Here is a 20,227-nt window from a genome sequence, read left to right as displayed (position 1 = left end):
GCTTTACCCCAAACGAAAGATGACGTTGTGTTCTTGGTCAGACGTCGAAGAACTTGACAACAACCACCAAAAAAGCTCACACCGGATGATAAACTGACTTACAGTTTTGGAAAAGAAGACCACACGAACACGAGAAGAGGAAAACCGAAGCTTTGCATATTCATCTACTAACAAACATGAAGGCGAGGAAGGCAAACTCACTATTACAGATTCAAGGTCAAAAATTATGAATGCGAGGTGAGGAAGTCCAAAACTACATCTTCTACACAAACCCACGCTAAAGCTATAGATTGAGGGTGGGGTGCCAATCACACTCTGTTACTGAAGGCAGAGTTCAAGTGAGGATTTCAGGTCTTTTGTCAATGCTGCCAAAGAGCAAGAATCGTCCCACTTTATCAAGTTTTTTCTCTATATCACTGATATATTCTATCAAATCAAACCGATCTAAGAAGCTAATTAGCTGATTGTTGTGAGGTCTTTCTTGGGTCTCTGTTGATAAATCTGCTTATCGAGCTTCTCACATTTTTCTTTTCTTTTTCTTCTTGTGATTGAACCTTGAGGCTGGTCTTATGATTAAGTGAAGGGGAGAAGAGGGAAATGGCATATGATTTGGCTTTTTCAGAGACCCTTCTCTGATATTAAAAGCTTTTAATTTTTCAAAGGGGTTACCTTCCATGCAATCTACTTTGATTTTCCTGCAGCTTGCGTTAACCTATGTCTGTAATTTATCTTTGCTTGAATTGGAATGATACTTTCTGATACAATTCATATTTGGATTTGAGAAGCCTCATTTCACTCATTCCACCCAAATTTCTTCTTTTGGTTGTTTAGAGATCTCATACTTTGGCATTCAAACATTTCCCTACTGAAGCTTAATCTTATGAGTTATTGTCGTTTGGAATTTAAGTGTCATAAGCCATGCATTTGGAAATTGCCCTTTCATGATGACTTGATGAGCGAGGACTCTTTCTAGATACTAGTAAAGAAATGATGTTGGGAAAATGAGAGCCAAATTATTGGCTGTGTAAAGTAAAATATATGAAATTTGTCAATTGTTCTACAATGACTAAGACTCGACTCTAGGAGGAACAATCAAAGAAATTTGGTTGCATAAGACTAGAAGCGATGGTGGTATAAACAGTATGATGTTGGAACCTGAGAATTATTGATTTCATTGATGTTAACCCCAATCTTGATGGTACTTTTTTTTTTAGGCTAACAATCTTGATGCTACTGAACCATATTGAATTGATTATTGTGATTTGTGAACCTCAAATAAACAGTAGCCGTTGTGTTACTTGGCTAGATGAGGAAATACTAGAGTTTCAAAAGTTTGTGATGGATTTGTGACTTTTCCTATTTGATTATTTAGGGACAACTCTAATGAATAAGCTTGCTGTAATTTTCTTCACTTGTTTTGGTCTTAGAGAATGTAGTATAGTTTAGATATACATTCATTTGTTTTGACTGAAGAAGGGAAGGTAATTATCTCATTAATTCATGCAAAATCTTGCTTTTTTTTTTGCCTAATTTTTATGTCCTTCTCAATGGTTTTAGTTTTGTAGAGGATGGAAATAATATCAAATAGTTATGGGGTATGTGTTTTTTTTTTCCTTTTTGCGTCAAGAAGTCTAAAGTCCAAGTTGCTATCAACTTCTCTTTTTAGTCTATTTGACACAACCTCTACTTGATACTTAAATATATAATTGACATCTCTTGTTCCTTTTTGATAAATATATCAATGATATCCCATTAGTACACCAATGATATCCTATATCAAAGACATACAATTGTGAAGTGTATTTTTTTCATTGCTTTTATATTTGATTCATCAATGCTAGTACTTAAATATATTAACACTTTTCTAAAATATCAAAGGCAACAACTTTAAAGGTCATTCGTAGGAAAGACAAAGAGGCAATAGAGAACATAAGTCAAGACCAAAGATGCATAAGAGAATATATAGTCCATAGGGAACTCTGGAATCCTCACCAGAGAATTTTGCATGGCAGCAAGATTGAAGTAGTTGAAATAATAAACCAAAAACTAAATGAGGAGCAGCTTGAAACATTAAAAGAAGGATGTCTAGGATACTTACTAGACATAAAAATGCATGCTTTTTTTAGGGTGACTAGTACATTAGTTGGTTCGAAGCCAATGCCCTAGCAAAAGGGATGACAAGTTATATTTTTTGATTGGAGAAAAAGTGCTAATTTTTGGATTAAAGGAGTTTACAATCATTACTAGCCTAAATTGTAATCCTTTACCTGTTATGGACTTTAGTGAAAAACCCATCCCAGCCTTCATAGACAAATTCTTTCAAGTCAAGAACACGTTGCCTAAAAGAAAGGACGTCTTCTCTGTCTTTAGAGGTAACATCCCAAACGGTGATGCTGATTTTATCAAGTTAGCAAAACTTAGTTGTTTGGAGAACATGCTCTTGTCAAAGCAAAATTATAATGCCATTGATCACAAGTTTTACAAGTTTCTTGAAGATGATAACTTGTTTGAAAAATATCCATGGGGAAGGGTGTGCTACAACATGAATGTAGAATCCTTCAAGGATACAATTAATAAATTTAGTGTCAATTATTGGATTGGAGGATTCCCATATGCATTATTGCTTGGGCATATGAAATGATACTAGCATTGACAAAGCATAACTATGCTAAAAAAGTAGGAGATGTAGTCCCAAGGATATTGAATTAGATAATAAATGATTATTATGAGTGGTCACAACTTGAAAAGAACGTGATCAATGCAAAGAATGTAAGTATGTTCATAATTTTATATTTACATTATATTTAAGGATGTTCAATGCAAAGAATGTGATCATGTCTACTTTTTGTAAATCATTTAATATTTAGTGGTTTCTGTAACTATATGTCAATCATATACAGATAGGTGCAATTGCTATGTATTATTGAAAAATGAAAAATGTAGAGTTCACAGTCTTGTATAACAGTGCTATATAATGGTATATAAGTGGTATATACTTGTATATCATTGATAAATGATTTTTTATTTCTAATATATATTGGAAAATTGCTAGCTATTACTTACATCTAACATTAATTAGTAGCTGTAACTCATCATGTATCATTTTATTTTGGATATTACAATTGAAAATATAAAAGTTGGTCATCACAAATCAAGAATGAGAAAAGGATTATATGCACATTTGTGTAGGAGAGAAGAGCACGACTCAAGCTGCAGTAGAAATATCTACTGTGTTACCTCTAAGTGTTGAAGATACTGATAATGATGACCTAGAAACAAGCATGCGAGGCTCACTTTCTAGATCAGAAAGTGAGAGAATATACAAAAAGCTTGAGATAATTGAGAAGCGATAGCTACAGATTGAAGAAAGATAAATTGAGATCGCAAAAGTCAAATAGAGATGCGATCAGTGATAGAAAAAATGTTTGAAATGCTTGTCAAACAACAAGAAAAGAGTAGGGACAAAGATAAGAGTGTTAATAATGTTGATGATATCTTCTACTCTATCAAGACTAAGGTTGGTGTGAGTAAGGATGATTTTCGTGAAAAAGAGGAAAATAACTAAATGAGTTAAGATTTATTTTGTTTCCTATAATTGGATGCTATAACACCTATATTAAATTGTTACTTGTTTTAATTTTTTCATATTGCTTTTGACTTGATTAGGGACCAATGTCAGTGATGCCTTTAAATGTTGAGGAGGGTAACGAACAAGAAGGCTGCCCCCCGAATGAATCAACAAATACCAGTCAGAAATTACAGGAAAAGAAGTAGGTACAAATTATACTTCATATGGGAAACTAAATCAAATTATCATTTGTTGACGATGTGATTCATATTCATTGTTGAAGATTATATAGAAAAAGTACATCATAGTAATGTATATCAGTGCTGTACTATTGGATATCAATGATATATTTAGTCATATGTTGATTGTTATAGTTCATATGGCTAAAATGTTATAATTCCACCTATATTAAACTGTTACTTGTTTTAATTTTTTCATATTGCTTTTGACTTGATTAGGGACCAATGTTAGTGATGCCTTCAAATGTTGAGAGGGTTAATGAACAAGAAGGTTGCCACCCTAATGAATCAACAAATACCAATCAACAATTGGAGGAAAAGAAGCAGGTACAAATTATACTTCATATAGAAAACTAAATCAAATTATCATTTGTTGACGATGTGATTCATATTCATTGTTGAAGATTATATAGAAAAAGTACATCATAGTAATGTATATCAGTGCTGTACTGTTGGATATCAATGATATATTTAGTCATATGTTGATTGTTATAGTTCATGTGGCTAAAATGTTATAATTCCACCTATATTAAACTGTTACTTGTTTTAATTTTTTCATATTGCTTTTGACTTGATTAAGGGACCAATGTTAGTGATGCCTTCAAATGTTGAGAGGGTTAATGAACAAGAAGGTTGCCACCCTAATGAATCAACAAATACCAATCAACAATTGGAGGAAAAGAAGCAGGTACAAATTATACTTCATATAGAAAACTAAATCAAATTATCATTTGTTGACGATGTGATTCATATTCATTGTTGAAGATTATATAGAAAAAGTACATCATAGTAATGTATATCAGTGCTGTACTGTTGGATATCAATGATATATTTAGTCATATGTTGATTGTTATAGTTCATATGGCTAAAATGTTATAATTCCACCTATATTAAACTGTTACTTGTTTTAATTTTTTCATATTGCTTTTGACTTGATTAGGGACCAATGTTAGTGATGTCTTCAAATGTTGAGAGGGTTAATGAACAAGAAGGTTGCCACCCTAATGAATCAACAAATACCAATCAACAATTGGAGGAAAAGAAGCAGGTACAAATTATACTTCATATAGAAAACTAAATCAAATTATCATTTGTTGACGATGTGATTCATATTCATTGTTGAAGATTATATAGAAAAAGTACATCATAGTAATGTATATCAGTGCTGTACTATTGGATATCAATGATATATTTAGTCATATGTTGATTGTTATAGTTCATATGGCTAAAATGTTATAATTCCACCTATATTAAACTGTTACTTGTTTTAATTTTTTCATATTACTTTTGACTTGATTAAGGACCAATGTTAGTGATGCCTTCAAATGTTGAGGAGGGTTAATGAACAAGAAGGCTGCCCCCCGAATGAATCAACAAATACCAATCAACAATTGGAGGAAAAGAAGCAGGTACAAATTATACTTCATATAGAAAACTAAATCAAATTATCATTTGTTGACGATGTGATTCATATTCATTGTTGAAGATTATATAGAAAAAGTACATCATAGTAATGTATATCAGTGCTGTACTTGGATATCAATGATATATTTAGTCATATGTTGATTGTTATAGTTCATGTGGCTAAAATGTTATAATTCCACCTATATTAAACTGTTACTTGTTTTAATTTTTTCATATTGCTTTTGACTTGATTAGGGACCAATGTTAGTGATGCCTTCAAATGTTGAGAGGGTTAATGAACAAGAAGGTTGCCACCCTAATGAATCAACAAATACCAATCAACAATTGGAGGAAAAGAAGCAGGTACAAATTATACTTCATATAGAAAACTAAATCAAATTATCATTTGTTGACGATGTGATTCATATTCATTGTTGAAGATTATATAGAAAAAGTACATCATAGTAATATATATCAGTGCTGTACTATTGGATGTCAATGATATATTTAGTCATATGTTGATTGTTATAGTTTATGGGGCTGAATATGAATGACATACATTACAACGTATTGTTTCAGTATACTTTTATAGCATACATTTGCTATTGACTCTTTGTTCTTTGTTTTTCTAGGCCGATGAAATGGTTGAACCTCCAAAGGACCAACAAAAAAGGGTACGAATCAAGAAAATTGCTAATAGGATGAAAGTTGAAAGGCTTAAGAGGTCAACAAAGACACCTACTGCACTTCAGTCTCCTTTCACCACAAATTACGGATCAACAAATGAGGGTAAAGCTCAAAAAAAGGACCAAAAAGAGGATGATCAATATGATGGTCCTAGTTATGAGTTACTAACTCAACCAACTATAGAAAAGTTAAAGGACTAATGAAGTTGATGCACCTTTAGCCTTTTGTATTTTAGTCTTTTGTTCCCTTTAGTAGATGATCAATATGAATTGCGCTCTTAATCATTGATATATTTTTGTTTATTGTTGATATATATCTAGTTGAACTGACTAAAGAAAACAAACTTTTAATTTTGAGGTGATAAAATATGAATCTTTTATGGTTACTTCTATATTGATCATTCTTTTGTTTCCTCTGTTGGGTGTTTTAAGTTGCATATTGCATAAAAAGCATAATTTTTGTGCAAATTATTTGGATCAAGATTTACTTACAATGATCTTGGTCAATACTAGAACAGCATTCGTTATTGTTGAGAATTCGAATTTATTCTTTGCATTTATTGTATATTGCTAGGGCTGACTAGAGTAGAAGTTATAATTAACTCATTCGAATTTATTCTTGTATATATTTGTTACTACTTCATTCCAGCCCCACGTGCTACCATATTTGCATGTGCGACCACGTGCCGCTCAAAGGCTTCTATGCACAATTTTGAAAATTGCTTTTATTCCTATAAATAGGAACTAAAGTGCTTCCTTTTAATTCTTATAATTTTTTAAACTATCTCTAAAGATAGTTTACAAAAGATTAAAAGAAAAAATATTATGGCTATATATGTACAACAAAAAAATCACTGTTTATCAGTAATGTACTATTATACAAAACATATGAATAACCAAAAACAAATCCAAATTCAGTAAGTTTCACTTATGGAAAGACTGAAATAAATCTGAAATGTCTAAAAAAAATTAAATTTAACTAGTAGATCTAACTATGGTCTTTTGCTTCTTTAGAATGCTAAATCTAATAGGTATATGGTTCATGCAAGTAGCTCTGTTATGTACAAATTGCCCGCAATAATTGCACCTAATAGTTCTCTTAAACTCACCAACCGATGGGATTCGTGTCTTCTTAGGCCTACTGACCCATCTTCTTATCTCTGGTGGCATCAGATTGTTTTCAAGCACTTCACTAGGAATTTCCTAATCATATTGATTGTCCAATGAATGAATTGTTACCCTATATGTGCAACCATATATTTTATATAGTACCTAGAAACAACAGTATATGCAGAAAGTCGTTGCTTGCTAGTCATTGCACAAGCATGAGAGCAAGGAATCTCTTCAAAATCCCACTTCCTGCAACTACAACTTCTAGTCTCCAAGTAAACAATAAAACTAGATTTGCCATGCACTACAGTGAATTCATTTACATCATTTAGTTGAACCTACAATAAAATTGTAACATCCCGAAAATTTCAAGACTCGGATTTATTTTAAAAACAAAATAAAATATCTATAATTAACTTAAAATTAAGAATAATTTGATAGAGGTCCAGAATTTGAATTTTTCTATAAAAAAGTTTAGTTTTATTTGATTTTTTAACTATGGAAAAAATTACCAAAGTTGACTCGGGCTTTTGTGCTATAATAAAAAATGTTGGGCCCTGTCTTGTAATTTTCTCTTAAAGTATTAGATCAGCATTTTAAAGAGAAAACTAGACGCAAAAACAAAATAGAACAAAGAGAAAAGGAAAGAAACGAATGGAAGAGAGGAAGAAGAAAGGAGGAAGAGAGAGAGTGAGGTTCGAATCCAGGAGGCTTTGTGGCCGTTGCAAACTCGGTTACACGACAGGTAAACTTCCTACTTCAATCCTCTTCCTTCCCTCTTGATTTTTTTCAATTTTTGTACGAGGAAATTTTTAGAATTTGATCCAAAAGGCTTTATTCTTGTAAGCTTTAGTTTCCTTAGGTCCTTGGGAGGTTGTTTTGAGTTTCTACATGATACCCTAATGTTTTGAGCGGATAATTAGATGAAAAATAGGGTTTTAGGGTAAAAGTCAAACCCCAAGAGGATGGTTTTTCTCTTTAATGGTTAAAGCCTATTGATTTAATTATAATCATGCTATTTGAGCCTAATAAGATTTAAATTAAAGCTTGGTTTTCATTATAAGGGCTAATGGTAAAATTTGGTGACATTAAGTGAAGGTTTTTAATTGATTAAAAATTATATGAATTGAAAATTGGCCTAGTGGTCGCTAATAAATGGTTTTGGTGGTTAAATGGTATTATGTGAATGGTTAGTTTAATATATGAACCATTAGGATGGATTATGACTCATTGACCCAAGTTGTGTGGTATGAGTTATAGTCTTCTTATATGCCATTTATCATGAAAAGTGATATGAATCACTTATATGTCGTAGGGAATTGTTGGTGGAACTTATTGAGAAGTTAAAGAACAAGCCAAGTCTCATTTTGTGCAAGGGAAACCCTTTTAGTACCAAAGGGTTGATGTAACAGGGAAATTTATATTTCTTATTGCTTTGTTTAGCTATTTTTGAGTAGATAATATTATCTAGCATGCATTACATGTTTTAAACAATTAAATGTAAATAAAATGTGTTTTAGAAGGGTTTATAGGGTATTGCTTTAATAATAATGCATCTATGTTTACTATCTATTTAATAATGATGTTACTTATAGAAATAAGATTATTAGCATGCATTGTGATCATGAAAAAATGAGGAGTTGCACTTAGGGAAGTGCAACTAGGTTTGGTACCTTAGATAGACTAAAGAACTGCTTAAGGGATGAATTATGAGTGTTATACTACCTTGAGTGTTGAAGTGATCAATACTCGGGAAAGGTAGAAAAAGGGTAAGTGGCATGATCTCGGTGGGAGTTCACTAATGGGGAGATGTGGTCTTGTGATATTCTATGGCTCACTATTAGTACTCAGTGTTGCTTTTCGTATTGTGGGCTCAGTACACTAAAGTGGTTAGTGGATTGAGTGTTCGACACCTCTTAGTGGAAGAGGGAATCTGGCATATGAAGCGTGAGGTTGAGTGCTTAGGCTAAGGTAGTCCTCACATGGAGAGTAAGTCAAGCTGGCTCAGGAGGGAGTTAGCTTTGACTGCTCAAGATTCACGTCGAAGGGGCACAGGCGGTTCGGTGGATCAGATCATGCCTTAGTTTATATGTTGCGTCTATGGAGGTACAGTGGGTACAAGGTTTACCTACAAGCTAAAGAGTGCTAGGGGGCATTTTGTTAGTCATGAAAGGCCATGCCGACCTATGTCATGCATTCATGCATTTTAAATGGCTAAATTATATATTGTATTGAATTTATTATTTGTTTATTTGATTATGGCTTACTTTGTAATAATCAATGTAAATTTCTCTGTTATTGAGACTATGGTTGTCTCACCCCTTTCTTTTCAATATTTCCAGGTCCAGGCGAAGAAACCAGTGAAGGACGGGAAAAGGAGTAGAGCTAGGGATTGTTTGTGAATTGTAATGAACTGCAACCCCTTTCTTTGAGTAAATCTATTATAATGTATTTAGGATTAGGGTGCCAATAAGATGTGATTATGCATATGTGTGTGAGTATATGTGGATTGTATGGCTTGTGTATGAATTTTTGTTTGCTTGTAGACTTATGGCTAGAAAACTTGGCTATGGTGTGTGGTTTTGATGGATTTATTTAGTAGACTAAATTTTCACTATAAGAAAATATTTATTTCGGAATATATGTGATTTCACAAGCAAATACAAAGTGGTTGCATTACAAATGGTGTGTTAAGGGCAAACATACACCTTGGATAGAGAGAGTGGGTGTGTAGGCTCCATAGATATCTCTGAGTCAAGTGAAAATGTTTAGCGTGTGTATTCATATGTGTAGATGATATTTGGAATAGTTTTGGGCCACTCTTGTGTGATTTTTGCATGTTAGGGGTTTAGGGTCCATTTTATTAGGTGTTTTTAGTCCTATTTGACGTGTCCAAAGTTTTTTCATAGGTTTGTGACTATTAGGATGAGATTTGGATAATTTTGAAAATGATTTTTACCAAAAAACTGTACTTTTACATCCGAGTGTCCAAATCTCAATCCGACCATTGGATTTCTCTAAAATTTGGGTCACAAGTAAAACCTTTTATAAGTTTCATGTGGGCTTTAGAATCACATCGATCAGACATCGGATGAAAAAATGGCACACTCTAAAATTTAATCCGGAAGAGTTGTCATGACAGCAAAAGTGCTATCATGACAGCAACAGGGATGATGTTGCAATATGCATAAAATTTAATCCATCCATTGGATCTTTTCAAAATTTGGTATGCTAATAATACTCTTTAAAAGTGATATGTGGGCTTTAGAATTGCTCTGATCGGAGGTCGGATGATGAAATGTTGCACTCCGAAAGTTAGTCCGAAGGTGCTGTCTTGATAGCTAAATAGCAAAAATGACCAAACTTGTAACAAGTCTAATTTTTAATTCAACTATTAGATCTTTTTAAAATTTGGTACACTTATAGTAACCTTTGAATGTGACGTATGAGCTTTAAAATTTCTTCAATTGGGAACTAAATGACAGAATGGCGCCTCCTAGAAGTTGGCACGAGAGGGCTGTCATGATAGCATCTTTTTATCCTACTTTCACCTAGCTCGCTTCCGTGCTATAGGTAAAACATATAAATTTTTTTATTTAAAAAGTTTTAAATATTTATTTTGCAATCATGTATCTACTTAGTGATTTAAATGGTTTGTTTTCTAAGTTGGTTTTAGGATTAACTCTTTAACCACAATTTATTTGAATTATGCGATTTTTGGATAACACTCAAGGCAAGTGTTACACAAATGCAATATAATATAACAATGATAAGTTTCAACATCAATATATCAATGATATTCAATAGTATATCAATTAAGATATGTTTAGTTATTACCTCCATGTGTCTACCAAGCTCTATTTGCTCGGACAACTGTTTTTCAGCCCATACTGTTAGATGAGAAGATATAGAATTAGAATGCATCCTTTGTGTATAAAACTAGTCCTGGAGCTTGTTCCTAATAAACTCAATCAATGGTATAATCGGTAGGTCCCTTGCATCATCTAGAGTAGAGTTCATACTTTTTAATATATTAAAAGTCATAATATCATACCGTCTCCTTATAAAATAACAACATGATTACTTTTCATAACCCATATCTAGAAGGTAATCATGAATGCTAGGTGTCACTTGATCTAATTTCTTCATCTCACGTTGAAAATTAGAAAACTTATATACCCTAGCACAATGGTTGAAGATACCGGCAACTAAATGGTGTTTGAACTTTGTTCTTATATTACCCAACAAATGTTGTACACAAATACAATGGGTAGCATCAGAAAACACATGAAACACAGCCTTTGGGATACTACTTTTCCTATCTGAAACAAAGACTAGGTCTTGACAATAACATAATGCACTCTTCAACTTATACAGAAACCATTCCTAAGAAGCATCAGTCTTTGAGTCAACAACTGCAAATGCTAATAGAAAGATTGAATTATTTTCATCCATAGTACATGCAATTAGAAGAGTCCCCACATATTGGTTCCTTAAAAAAGTTCCATCAATGGATATAATTGGTTGAAAATGGCTCCATCCCTCAATAGAAGCAGCAAATGATATAAAGAAATACTTAAAATGACCATTACCACCATCTTCAATAGCAGTAATAGTTCCTGTGTCATATTATTAACAATTAGACAACAAAGTAGGATATAAAACATAATTACTATCTAAATAACATAATATATTTAATTCAATTATTATTTGAATATATCATTAATAAACGAATGTATATAAATGATAAATACGTATCAGGATTTGTGTGACTCAAAGTATAGCACAAAGGAAGGTAATTGGGCATAAGAGTCCTCCGGACAACCTTGAATTGCTTCCAAAACAAGTTCTTTTGCTTTCCATGACTTGTAATAACTAACACCAACTCTAAATTCCTTACGCATGTGCTTAATTATTGATTTTGGATCATTACATTTTCCATCAATGACTTTTTGCTTCACACATTCACTAATGATAAGGCTTGTTGCTTGCCTATGGTCACCATACATGACGTCAACAGTGCAAATATGGTTCTTTACATATCATCTAATAATCCAAACCTGAGTAGAAGAAATTGTTGAGGCCCGTTCATACCACTTACAACCATCAACAAGCCTTTCACTATTTGATTTTAGAGTTTTGTATTTAAAATTCCTCTTTATAGCTACCAATTACACAACTTTTTTGACTTCCAATTTGCTAAAGAATGCATCTCCCTCCTTAATATCATCCATTTGCAAAAGTTCATCAGGTCTACTACAATTCTTGTTGTTGGTAAATGTAGAAGAATATGAAGTTAAGGAACTATCTCCTTCATGGCAAGGTTCAAACACTTCTTGTATAGAAAAAAGTCCATCAAAAATAGAGACAATCAATGTGAAGTTAAAGAGATTAGAATTTCTCAGTGAATTAAAATACCATATCAAATTATTGTCATTCTTCACCTCTAAACTACTATATGTTGAAGTTTCAATATCAAAAGAGACCATCAATTTGACCTTATGACTTGCATTCAACCGCAATTTCTTATACACAATTTCCATGACATCAAGATAGGAAGTTTTATCTTCCACAAGCACCTCCAAGTATGAACCATCCATGTAACGGTTGTTCAAATCCCATTTTTCATCATAAAAAATTATGAGATTAAGCATCCCCATATCTACAAGATGGCATAGTGTTGGTAAGTTAACACTGATATTACTTATCAATGAGATACTATAGTATATAAATGATATACTAACGTTAATCAGAAACACGAAAATGCCATACTCCTTCACCCAACTTAGATTAAACTAGGTTCAAAAAAAATTACAGACATCTTAATTGATCATAGAAAATCAAATACCCAAAATAAAAAAATAAAAATCATGAACAGTGAAAAAATAATATGTTTTGTATTCGAAATTCAGGCAAATTACATAATCAATGATAAAAAAAATAGATTAGAAACAGATGATTTACTGATTCAATGAATATATTACCTGAATATATGAAGATGATGGAAATTTGATTATGGATGATTCTCTTCAACCTCCAGATAAATGAATACAAGATAATTTCTATTTGATAATGCAGTTTCCTGTTCAATGTGATAATAATATTTAGAAAAAATAGAGAAGATAAATAGAGAGATGCAAGCATTGTATGATAAGAAACGTTCTACGAACTCTGGTAAAGATGGTAAAAATAACCGTATGGATGGAGAAATAAAATCAAGGAAAATCAGATAAAAATAACATCAGTTATATCCTATTTTAATAAAAAAAAACCGAATAGATTTGAGGACAAAGGAGTAAAAACACATTTAATTTATTTTTGAATGGGCCATATTCCAAAATATTCAAAAACTTCTTTCATAATTTATGAAAGTTATATTTTTTGAGGCCATTGAGCAAATTTTTCTAAAAAAATTTAAGGTTAGGCTTAACAAAATAATATTTTTTACACTAAATAGGCTCAAAAAAATTCAAGTTAAACCCGATCAAGTTTGAGCTTTGCTCAAATACCCAAATAATTTTTTTATATTTTTTTAAAATATAATATTATTAATTTTTTAAGTTTTAGGTTATTTTATACTAAAATGATATATATTTGAGTTTATTACTATTTATATTTTTTAAAAAATTTTAAAAATTTTAAAATTTAAATTTTTATTATTCTTAATCTATAAGATATCTCAAAATAATATTTAAAATACATTTTAATATTTATTTTTAGATTTTAATACTCACATATTTTTTTGAAAAGTTTTTTGAATTCTATACATTATTTAAGTATTTAAAAAAATATTTTATATTTTTATAAAAAATAATTAGATTCAAATAAAAATTTTTAATTAAAAATAATTTTAAAAATAAATTTTGAGTATCCAGTCGCTTGAATCTTGAAGAAATTTGGGCTGGATTTGACATTCAGGCTTTTCAAAAAGGTGGGACTGTTCAGGTTCAGCCCCAAACTTCTGGCTACACTTTGAGCTTACAAAAGGTCATTTGCGCCATAATTATGTTGTTAAGGCCCAATATTCTCAACGCACCGCGACTCTCCTTCTCGCCTCCGGACACCACCGTTGGTTGCGCCAAAAGCAGGTGAACTGTGTTTGCAAGCTTAACCTGTTGCGGAAAGGCTTCATATCAGTACTCAAGGTTTGAATCAATTTTCACTTGGAAGTCTTCTTGAGTTTGTCAAACAAAAGAGATGGGTAAAGCGAAGAAGGGCCCCAAATTTGCGGTCATGAAGAAGCTCGTCACCGCCAAAGCAGTCAAAAAGTGAGATATATAAATTTTGCGCCGTGCCTGCTCCTTGGAGTTTCGTAGTTATTTGGCATTCATGATTTTTTTCTTTGGTATAAACCGTATGTTGTGTTAAATTCAGTTATAAAGAAGAGGTGTTGAACCCTAAGAAGAAGGACCTTAGCAAGGAAAAGTTGCCCAGAAACGTGTATGTACTTATGCTGACTATTCTTTGAATATTAAACCTTATAATTGTGAGACCTTTTTCGTGACCTTTGTTTCAATTTTCATGATGAAGCCCTTATTATCCTTATCGCTGTTCTTTGCACACAACACTGATTTGGGACCTCCTTATCGTGTTTTGGTTGACACCAACTTTATCAATTTCTCCATTCAGAACAAAGTGAGTGCGCCCCCTTTTTTAAATGATTTTATCGTGGCTATTATTTTTGTTCATGTTTTTAGTAATTGGCCTAGGATGCCAATTGAATTAAATTTTGTGCGGATGATCAGGTTTCTGATTTTGCAAGCTCATCCTCAAAAGACTGTAATTATCTGTCTTTTCCTTATTAGAACTATAATGTTTAGTAACTTGACATGTGGTGGCCATAAAATTGCTAGTACAATAGTCACTTTCCTTTGAATAATCTGTGATGTGGTGTGTCACGTAAACTTTTCTTTCACTATGTAGCTGGACTTGGAGAAGGGAATGATGGACTGTTTATATGCGAAATGTAAGTTTTAAGCAAGCTGCTATCTGTCTCTTGTTAACTTATTCATGTGGTGAGAGTTTTGGGTTCTAATACATTTATTAGCTATTAAGTTGCTTTTATAGCCCTTTTTAGAAGGTAAAACATACTATTGGTTGTTTCATTTCCCAATGACACATTCAAACTACTTGTATTTTGGCATCCAGGTACTCCTTGTATCACAGATTGTGTGATGGCGGAACTTGAGAAATTAGGTCAGAAATATCGTGTGGCTCTCAGGTAGGTGTTTTGTCTTTTGCTTTTTTACATTCGTATAAATTATTTGTTTGTTGTATATTCTCATATCTTGGCTGCACCTGTAATATCAAAATTGTTATTTGCTTCCCCTGCTTGTTCTGGCTTGTTGCATGTTTATAGTTTGCTATTTTATTTCCTCATGCTTTGGCTTAAGTACACTTTGTCCTTTGCAATTTGGAAAGTGTCATTTTGCTTACATAAGGTTTAGTTCTTTAGTTGCCTGTTCACTTCATAATAATAAATGCATGAGTTGAACGTCCTGTGTTCCTAATTTCTTGTCTGAAATCCTAATTTCAGAGAGGAAAAGTTACATCAATGCAGCTTCTGATACTAAAGGACTAACCCACAAGGAACCAAATAACATTTTTGAAACCGTGAAATGATAGATTGTAAATCCACTGGGTTTCTCTAATTATTTCTTCTTTTTATCAAAGTGTAATTATTGACCGTTTTTATAATAAAGGCAATGACACGGCATAGTAGTGAAAAGAAACCACTGACTCTTTTGTTCTAGCTCACTTTTTGAGGAGCTGATTTATCAAATATTTTCTATCTATGTGGCAGGATTGCAAAGGATCCTAGATTTGATAGGTTACCCTGTACTCACAAAGGGACCTATGCAGATGATTGCATTGTTGAGAGAGTGACTGAGGTGTGACTTATTTTGTAATTTCTATTTAATTTTCCTTTCAGAATCTCCCAGAGAAACTTGATTATTACAGTTTTCTTTGTTTTTGATGAAATTTTAAATGTATTCTAGTATCTAAAATAATCTTTAATTATTGAGGCTTCAAGAACCATCTGTGTTCTGTATTTATTCCATGCATTTAGGGTTTATGGGGATGGGGCTAAGAATTTAAAATATGACTTTATTTGTTTATTTCAAGCATGTGAAACTTAGCATTCTTGTTATATGGAAATCGAGTGCTTTTTAGTGAGACATCTTTGGATCTTTCTGTGGTGTGCTTATCAATCCAAGAGCTTTCTAAAAAAGTGGTGGCATGGTTGGTTCCATGAGTATTGGCTGGTGGCAATTGTTTTCCTAGTATTATCTGACATGTTTCAGAAGCCTTAATTGCTTATATTGTACTCCCTCTAATTCTTTTTGTACGACACTTTCAATATGCATCTTAAGAAAATTAAAATTTTTTTTCTCAATATCATTAAAAAATGAGATATGCTTTTATTTTTACTCTTGACATTAATTAATGATACAACTCACGCCGAAGCTTTAAATACCTTCTCATAAACAACACATAATTCATCTCAAGTTAATCAAGGAAGGGTAAAATTGGAACAAATGATTTAATTATTACAAATTGTCCTATATTTTGTTTCAAAATTTATTTCTAGAAGGTGTTTTGCAATTAGGACTGGACAAAGTATTTTATTAGTTAATTGGTATCCATCTCTACCGTTGAAATGCAAAACTGAACCAAAAAGATATTGTCATGTTTAAATAGGGTTGTCTTTCTAAACCACCCCCCGCCCCCAACACAACAAAAACCTTTTTTTTTTTTTTTTTTGAGTCTATGGGTAGCTGATACCGTAAGTGCATATCATTCTGTAATAGTTGCTTCATCCTATCTCTTGGTGTGCTGTTTCTTATTTATGAACTCAGCACTACTAATTCGAATTGCCCTCAATTTAAATGGATTAAAGTGGGTAGTTTTATTAAAGTGTGGCTGGGTATATGAGTTTTCTGCTTGCTTAATTATTGTTCTTTTTATCCTATTCACCACGAAGCATTTTGTCGGGTGCAGTTTAGGTGCTTCATTGTTGCAACATGTGATCGAGACTTGAAGCGCAGGATTCGCAAGGTAAGGCGAAGAATTGTTATTCTACCTTCCATTATTGAAATTGGACTTTAAATTGGGTTTTGGTGCAGATTCCTGGTGTACCAATCATGTACATCACTAAACACAAGTATTCAATTGAGCGCTTGCCGGAGGCAACAATTGGGGGAGGTAAATAGATATTCAGAAGCTTTACTTACAAACGAAGAAGGAAACCTTATTTAAAAAAAAAAATAAATAAATAAATAAAAGTGCCCTGTTTGTTTGTTTGACCTATCCTATCTTGTAGTTTAAGTCCGTTTGATGTTGAGATGCAAAATCTTCATTTTAAGTCTATCTCATTGCTCATTAGGGGCTTATTTGGATGGTGAAATGGGAAAGGGAATAAAATGAAAGAAAATTGATCTTTTTTAATTTGTTTAGATGCGAAATGTCATATATTTCCTTAGATAAAAATTAATAATAAGAGGAAATAGTTGTTATTAAGTAATAATTATAGTATATAATAGATATTTCACATCTTATTTGCCATATGTGATGGGAAATGGTCACCTTTCTTCAGTGTAAACCAAACGGAGCCTAGGGTTTTTGATTCAATTTGGCATAGACATACTGTAGCTATGGATATGGCCTTCAGCAATTACTTATAATTCTAAAATTCTAATTCTAATAGTTAGAATATGATATAAACGTACAGCATATTATCGCTTTTATTCTATAAGGTCTACTTTAAACGATTTAGGAAAATATTGATGCTTTATTGGCATTAAAACAGTGAAGCTTCAGCTGAGATGAGCTTAATGTCTTGCTATATTAAGACTGACGTTTTTTTTTAAAAAAAAAAATTTTCTGGGTCTTGTATGCCTGAACTTATTGAGTCCTCCTAAATGGGGGGAAAGGAATTAAGACTTTGGCAGTTAATAATCAAGTTCCTTATTATCCAGTCAGTAGTCATGAATAGCAAATGATCATTAATCCCCTGGGCAAGTTAAGACCTTTTTCCCACTTGTTTTTTGTCCCCCGGCCATTTTGTACTATCTGTTTAATTTCGTTTCCTCTGCTAAGCTGACTTCACATTTGTGGCTTTCAATGCAGCTCCAAGAATTTGATCATGTGGGTTGATGGTTAATCCATAACAGATGATAGAAGTTAATCTCCATTGATGTGGGAGTTTGATTGATGTTAATCTCCTGGTTTTTTGTCTAATCTCTCTCTCTCTCTCTCTCTCTCTCTCTCTCTCTCTGTGTTTTTTTTGGCCAAAACCATTTATAGATAGATGTTTAATTAATGGTTGAATGATGTTGGGAGTTTTTTTTTTTTTTTTAATTGTCCAACTGATATTTTATTGATGATTAATGGTTATCATGTATCAATGTCAACAATTGCCATATAAACGAAAAAAATGTTGACAAATAATATTTTGGACACATTATTATTTTTTTGTTAAAAATATTGTCATACAGATTTCTTGCTGTTCACTGCATTGAAAATGGTCGGGTCGGGGGTAGCATGAAAATGTTTTTCCTCATTTGTGAATGAGATAAGATACCGATTATAAATTTGAGGTTTGGAGGAACAAATTCAGGTAGTTGTTTTCTTTTGAGTATTTACTTTTTTTCTGGTAAAAAAAAATGAGTATTTACCTTTTCTTAATACATAAGGCAATTTATGTTGGGTGCAATGCTGATCTAGTGAGTGTTTCGGACTCTTAGGTGTGTTTGGGTAACTTATTTTTCACATTTGAGAAGCACTTTTTTACTTTTGGAATATGAGATGTTATTTGATAAAAAAGAATAAAGAGATGAAATTACATCTTAAAAGTACTTTGATAATGCTATTGTAAGTGATTTTCATAAATGTAAGTGTATGTTTGATTTTTAATTTGTTGAAAGTTCATTTAGTAAAAGTAAATATTTTAAAAGTTAATTGTTGTTATAAAATTTATGTTTGAATATATATTTTCAAAAGTCGGTTGGGTAAACTGAAACTTGTTTGAATTAATGGTGATTTATACTTTTGAAATTGCTTTTAAATATATAACAATAAAAATGGATATTTGTTTATGATAATTTATAATTTTTATTTTATAAATATAATATATTAGAAATGTTTAAGTATGTGAAAAAAATTTAGAATAACATATTCCCTCCATTTAAAAATATAAGGCATTTTTAATTGAGTTTCACCCTTAATAAAGTAATTACTTTCTTTTAAATTAATCTTATATTTTCATATTTATCTTTATTAAATATTTTATAATAAATATAAAGTCATTATCAATAGGGGTATTTTTGAAAAAAAAAAACAATGATTGCATCTCGAAAGGTTAAAAATGCTTTACATTTTTTAACATTCAACTTTTTAAAAAATGCTTTATATTTTTAAACTGAGGAAGTGAAAATTAATATGTTAAATGATAAGAATAAAAAAAAATATAAAGTTTGATATGTTGAAAAAATCATATAATAAATAGTTTAACATATATTAATATTGAAAATTAACATGATTAAAAAAATATATATGATACATTTTTTATTCAAAAACTTTTAAAGACCTTTATTGGTTGACAAAAATTGTAGATAACATAAAATTTGATATATTGAATAATAAAAATCTATAACATAAAATTTGATTTATTGGACAGGATTTTATAAATAGTTGAATGTACATCAATGCTAAAAATTAACATGCATTATCATTCAATGTACACTGTTAAAAATTTGATCTATAATTATTATTATTTAAATGATTATTATATTTTTAATGAATTAATAATATTTTTTAAATAAAAGAATAATATATGATACTTGAGATATCACAGTCAAATTACAGCCCACTTCTTAATCACATTTCAAAACCTCTATCATCTTACGTTTACCAAATTCACTTTCAATGACATTGTCAAAGTACTTTTATGATGTACTTTCATCTCTTTATATATTTTTTTAAAAAAACATTTCATATTCCAAAAGTTGGAAAGTAGTTTCCAAATGTCAAAAGTGGGTTACTCAAACAAGCTTCACTAATTCGTTTGATTTTCAGTTAAGATCTCCAAAAGAATTTTTGAAATGAATTTTGGATCTAGATATTGTTTGGTTTTCAATCTTTTTCAAGAAGTTTATTTAAATAGTCTTTTCTAGATGTCATTGAATGAGCTTTTAGCCAACTTAAAATGATGAATCTTT

The 20,227-nt window shown here is 31.4% G+C and overlaps 1 protein-coding gene and 1 non-coding gene across 2 annotated transcripts; both read left to right on the top strand.

Moving 5' to 3' along the window:
* Positions 1 to 416: 416 nt before the first annotated feature.
* Positions 417 to 525, top strand: LOC129289731 (small nucleolar RNA snoR109). Its single transcript, XR_008588220.1, has one exon. It is a non-coding gene; the product is annotated as a small nucleolar RNA snoR109 (small nucleolar RNA).
* A 13,481-nt stretch (positions 526 to 14,006) lies between these two features.
* Positions 14,007 to 18,466, top strand: LOC129287974 (uncharacterized). Its single transcript, XM_054924274.1, has 9 exons — positions 14,007 to 14,275; positions 14,382 to 14,451; positions 14,538 to 14,642; positions 14,931 to 14,973; positions 15,156 to 15,228; positions 15,811 to 15,898; positions 17,010 to 17,066; positions 17,135 to 17,213; positions 18,138 to 18,466. The coding sequence occupies exons 1-9, from the start codon at positions 14,205 to 14,207 to the stop codon at positions 18,149 to 18,151; spliced, it is 600 nt and encodes a 199-aa protein (XP_054780249.1). The 5' UTR covers positions 14,007 to 14,204; the 3' UTR covers positions 18,152 to 18,466.
* The last annotated feature ends 1,761 nt before the right edge of the window (positions 18,467 to 20,227 follow it).

This window comes from Prosopis cineraria, unplaced genomic scaffold (assembly GCF_029017545.1).
Source record: "Prosopis cineraria cultivar Desert tree isolate PC_DT_omini unplaced genomic scaffold, ASM2901754v1 PC12, whole genome shotgun sequence".
Taxonomy (NCBI): domain Eukaryota; kingdom Viridiplantae; phylum Streptophyta; class Magnoliopsida; order Fabales; family Fabaceae; genus Prosopis; species Prosopis cineraria.
Note: the sequence above shows the minus strand (reverse complement) of the source record. Positions and strands in the feature narration are given on the sequence as shown.

What these genes read in the sequence shown, in the direction of transcription:
- LOC129287974 (XM_054924274.1), top strand. Translation starts at nt 14,205, where the DNA reads ATGGGTAAAGCGAAGAAGGGCCCCAAATTTGCGGTCATGAAGAAGCTC. An exon ending in AAATATCGTGTGGCTCTCAG is followed by an intron (nt 15,229 to 15,810) that starts GTAGGTGTTTTG and finishes TCTATGTGGCAG; the next exon opens with GATTGCAAAGGATCCTAGAT. An exon ending in TGAAGCGCAGGATTCGCAAG is followed by an intron (nt 17,067 to 17,134) that starts GTAAGGCGAAGA and finishes GTTTTGGTGCAG; the next exon opens with ATTCCTGGTGTACCAATCAT.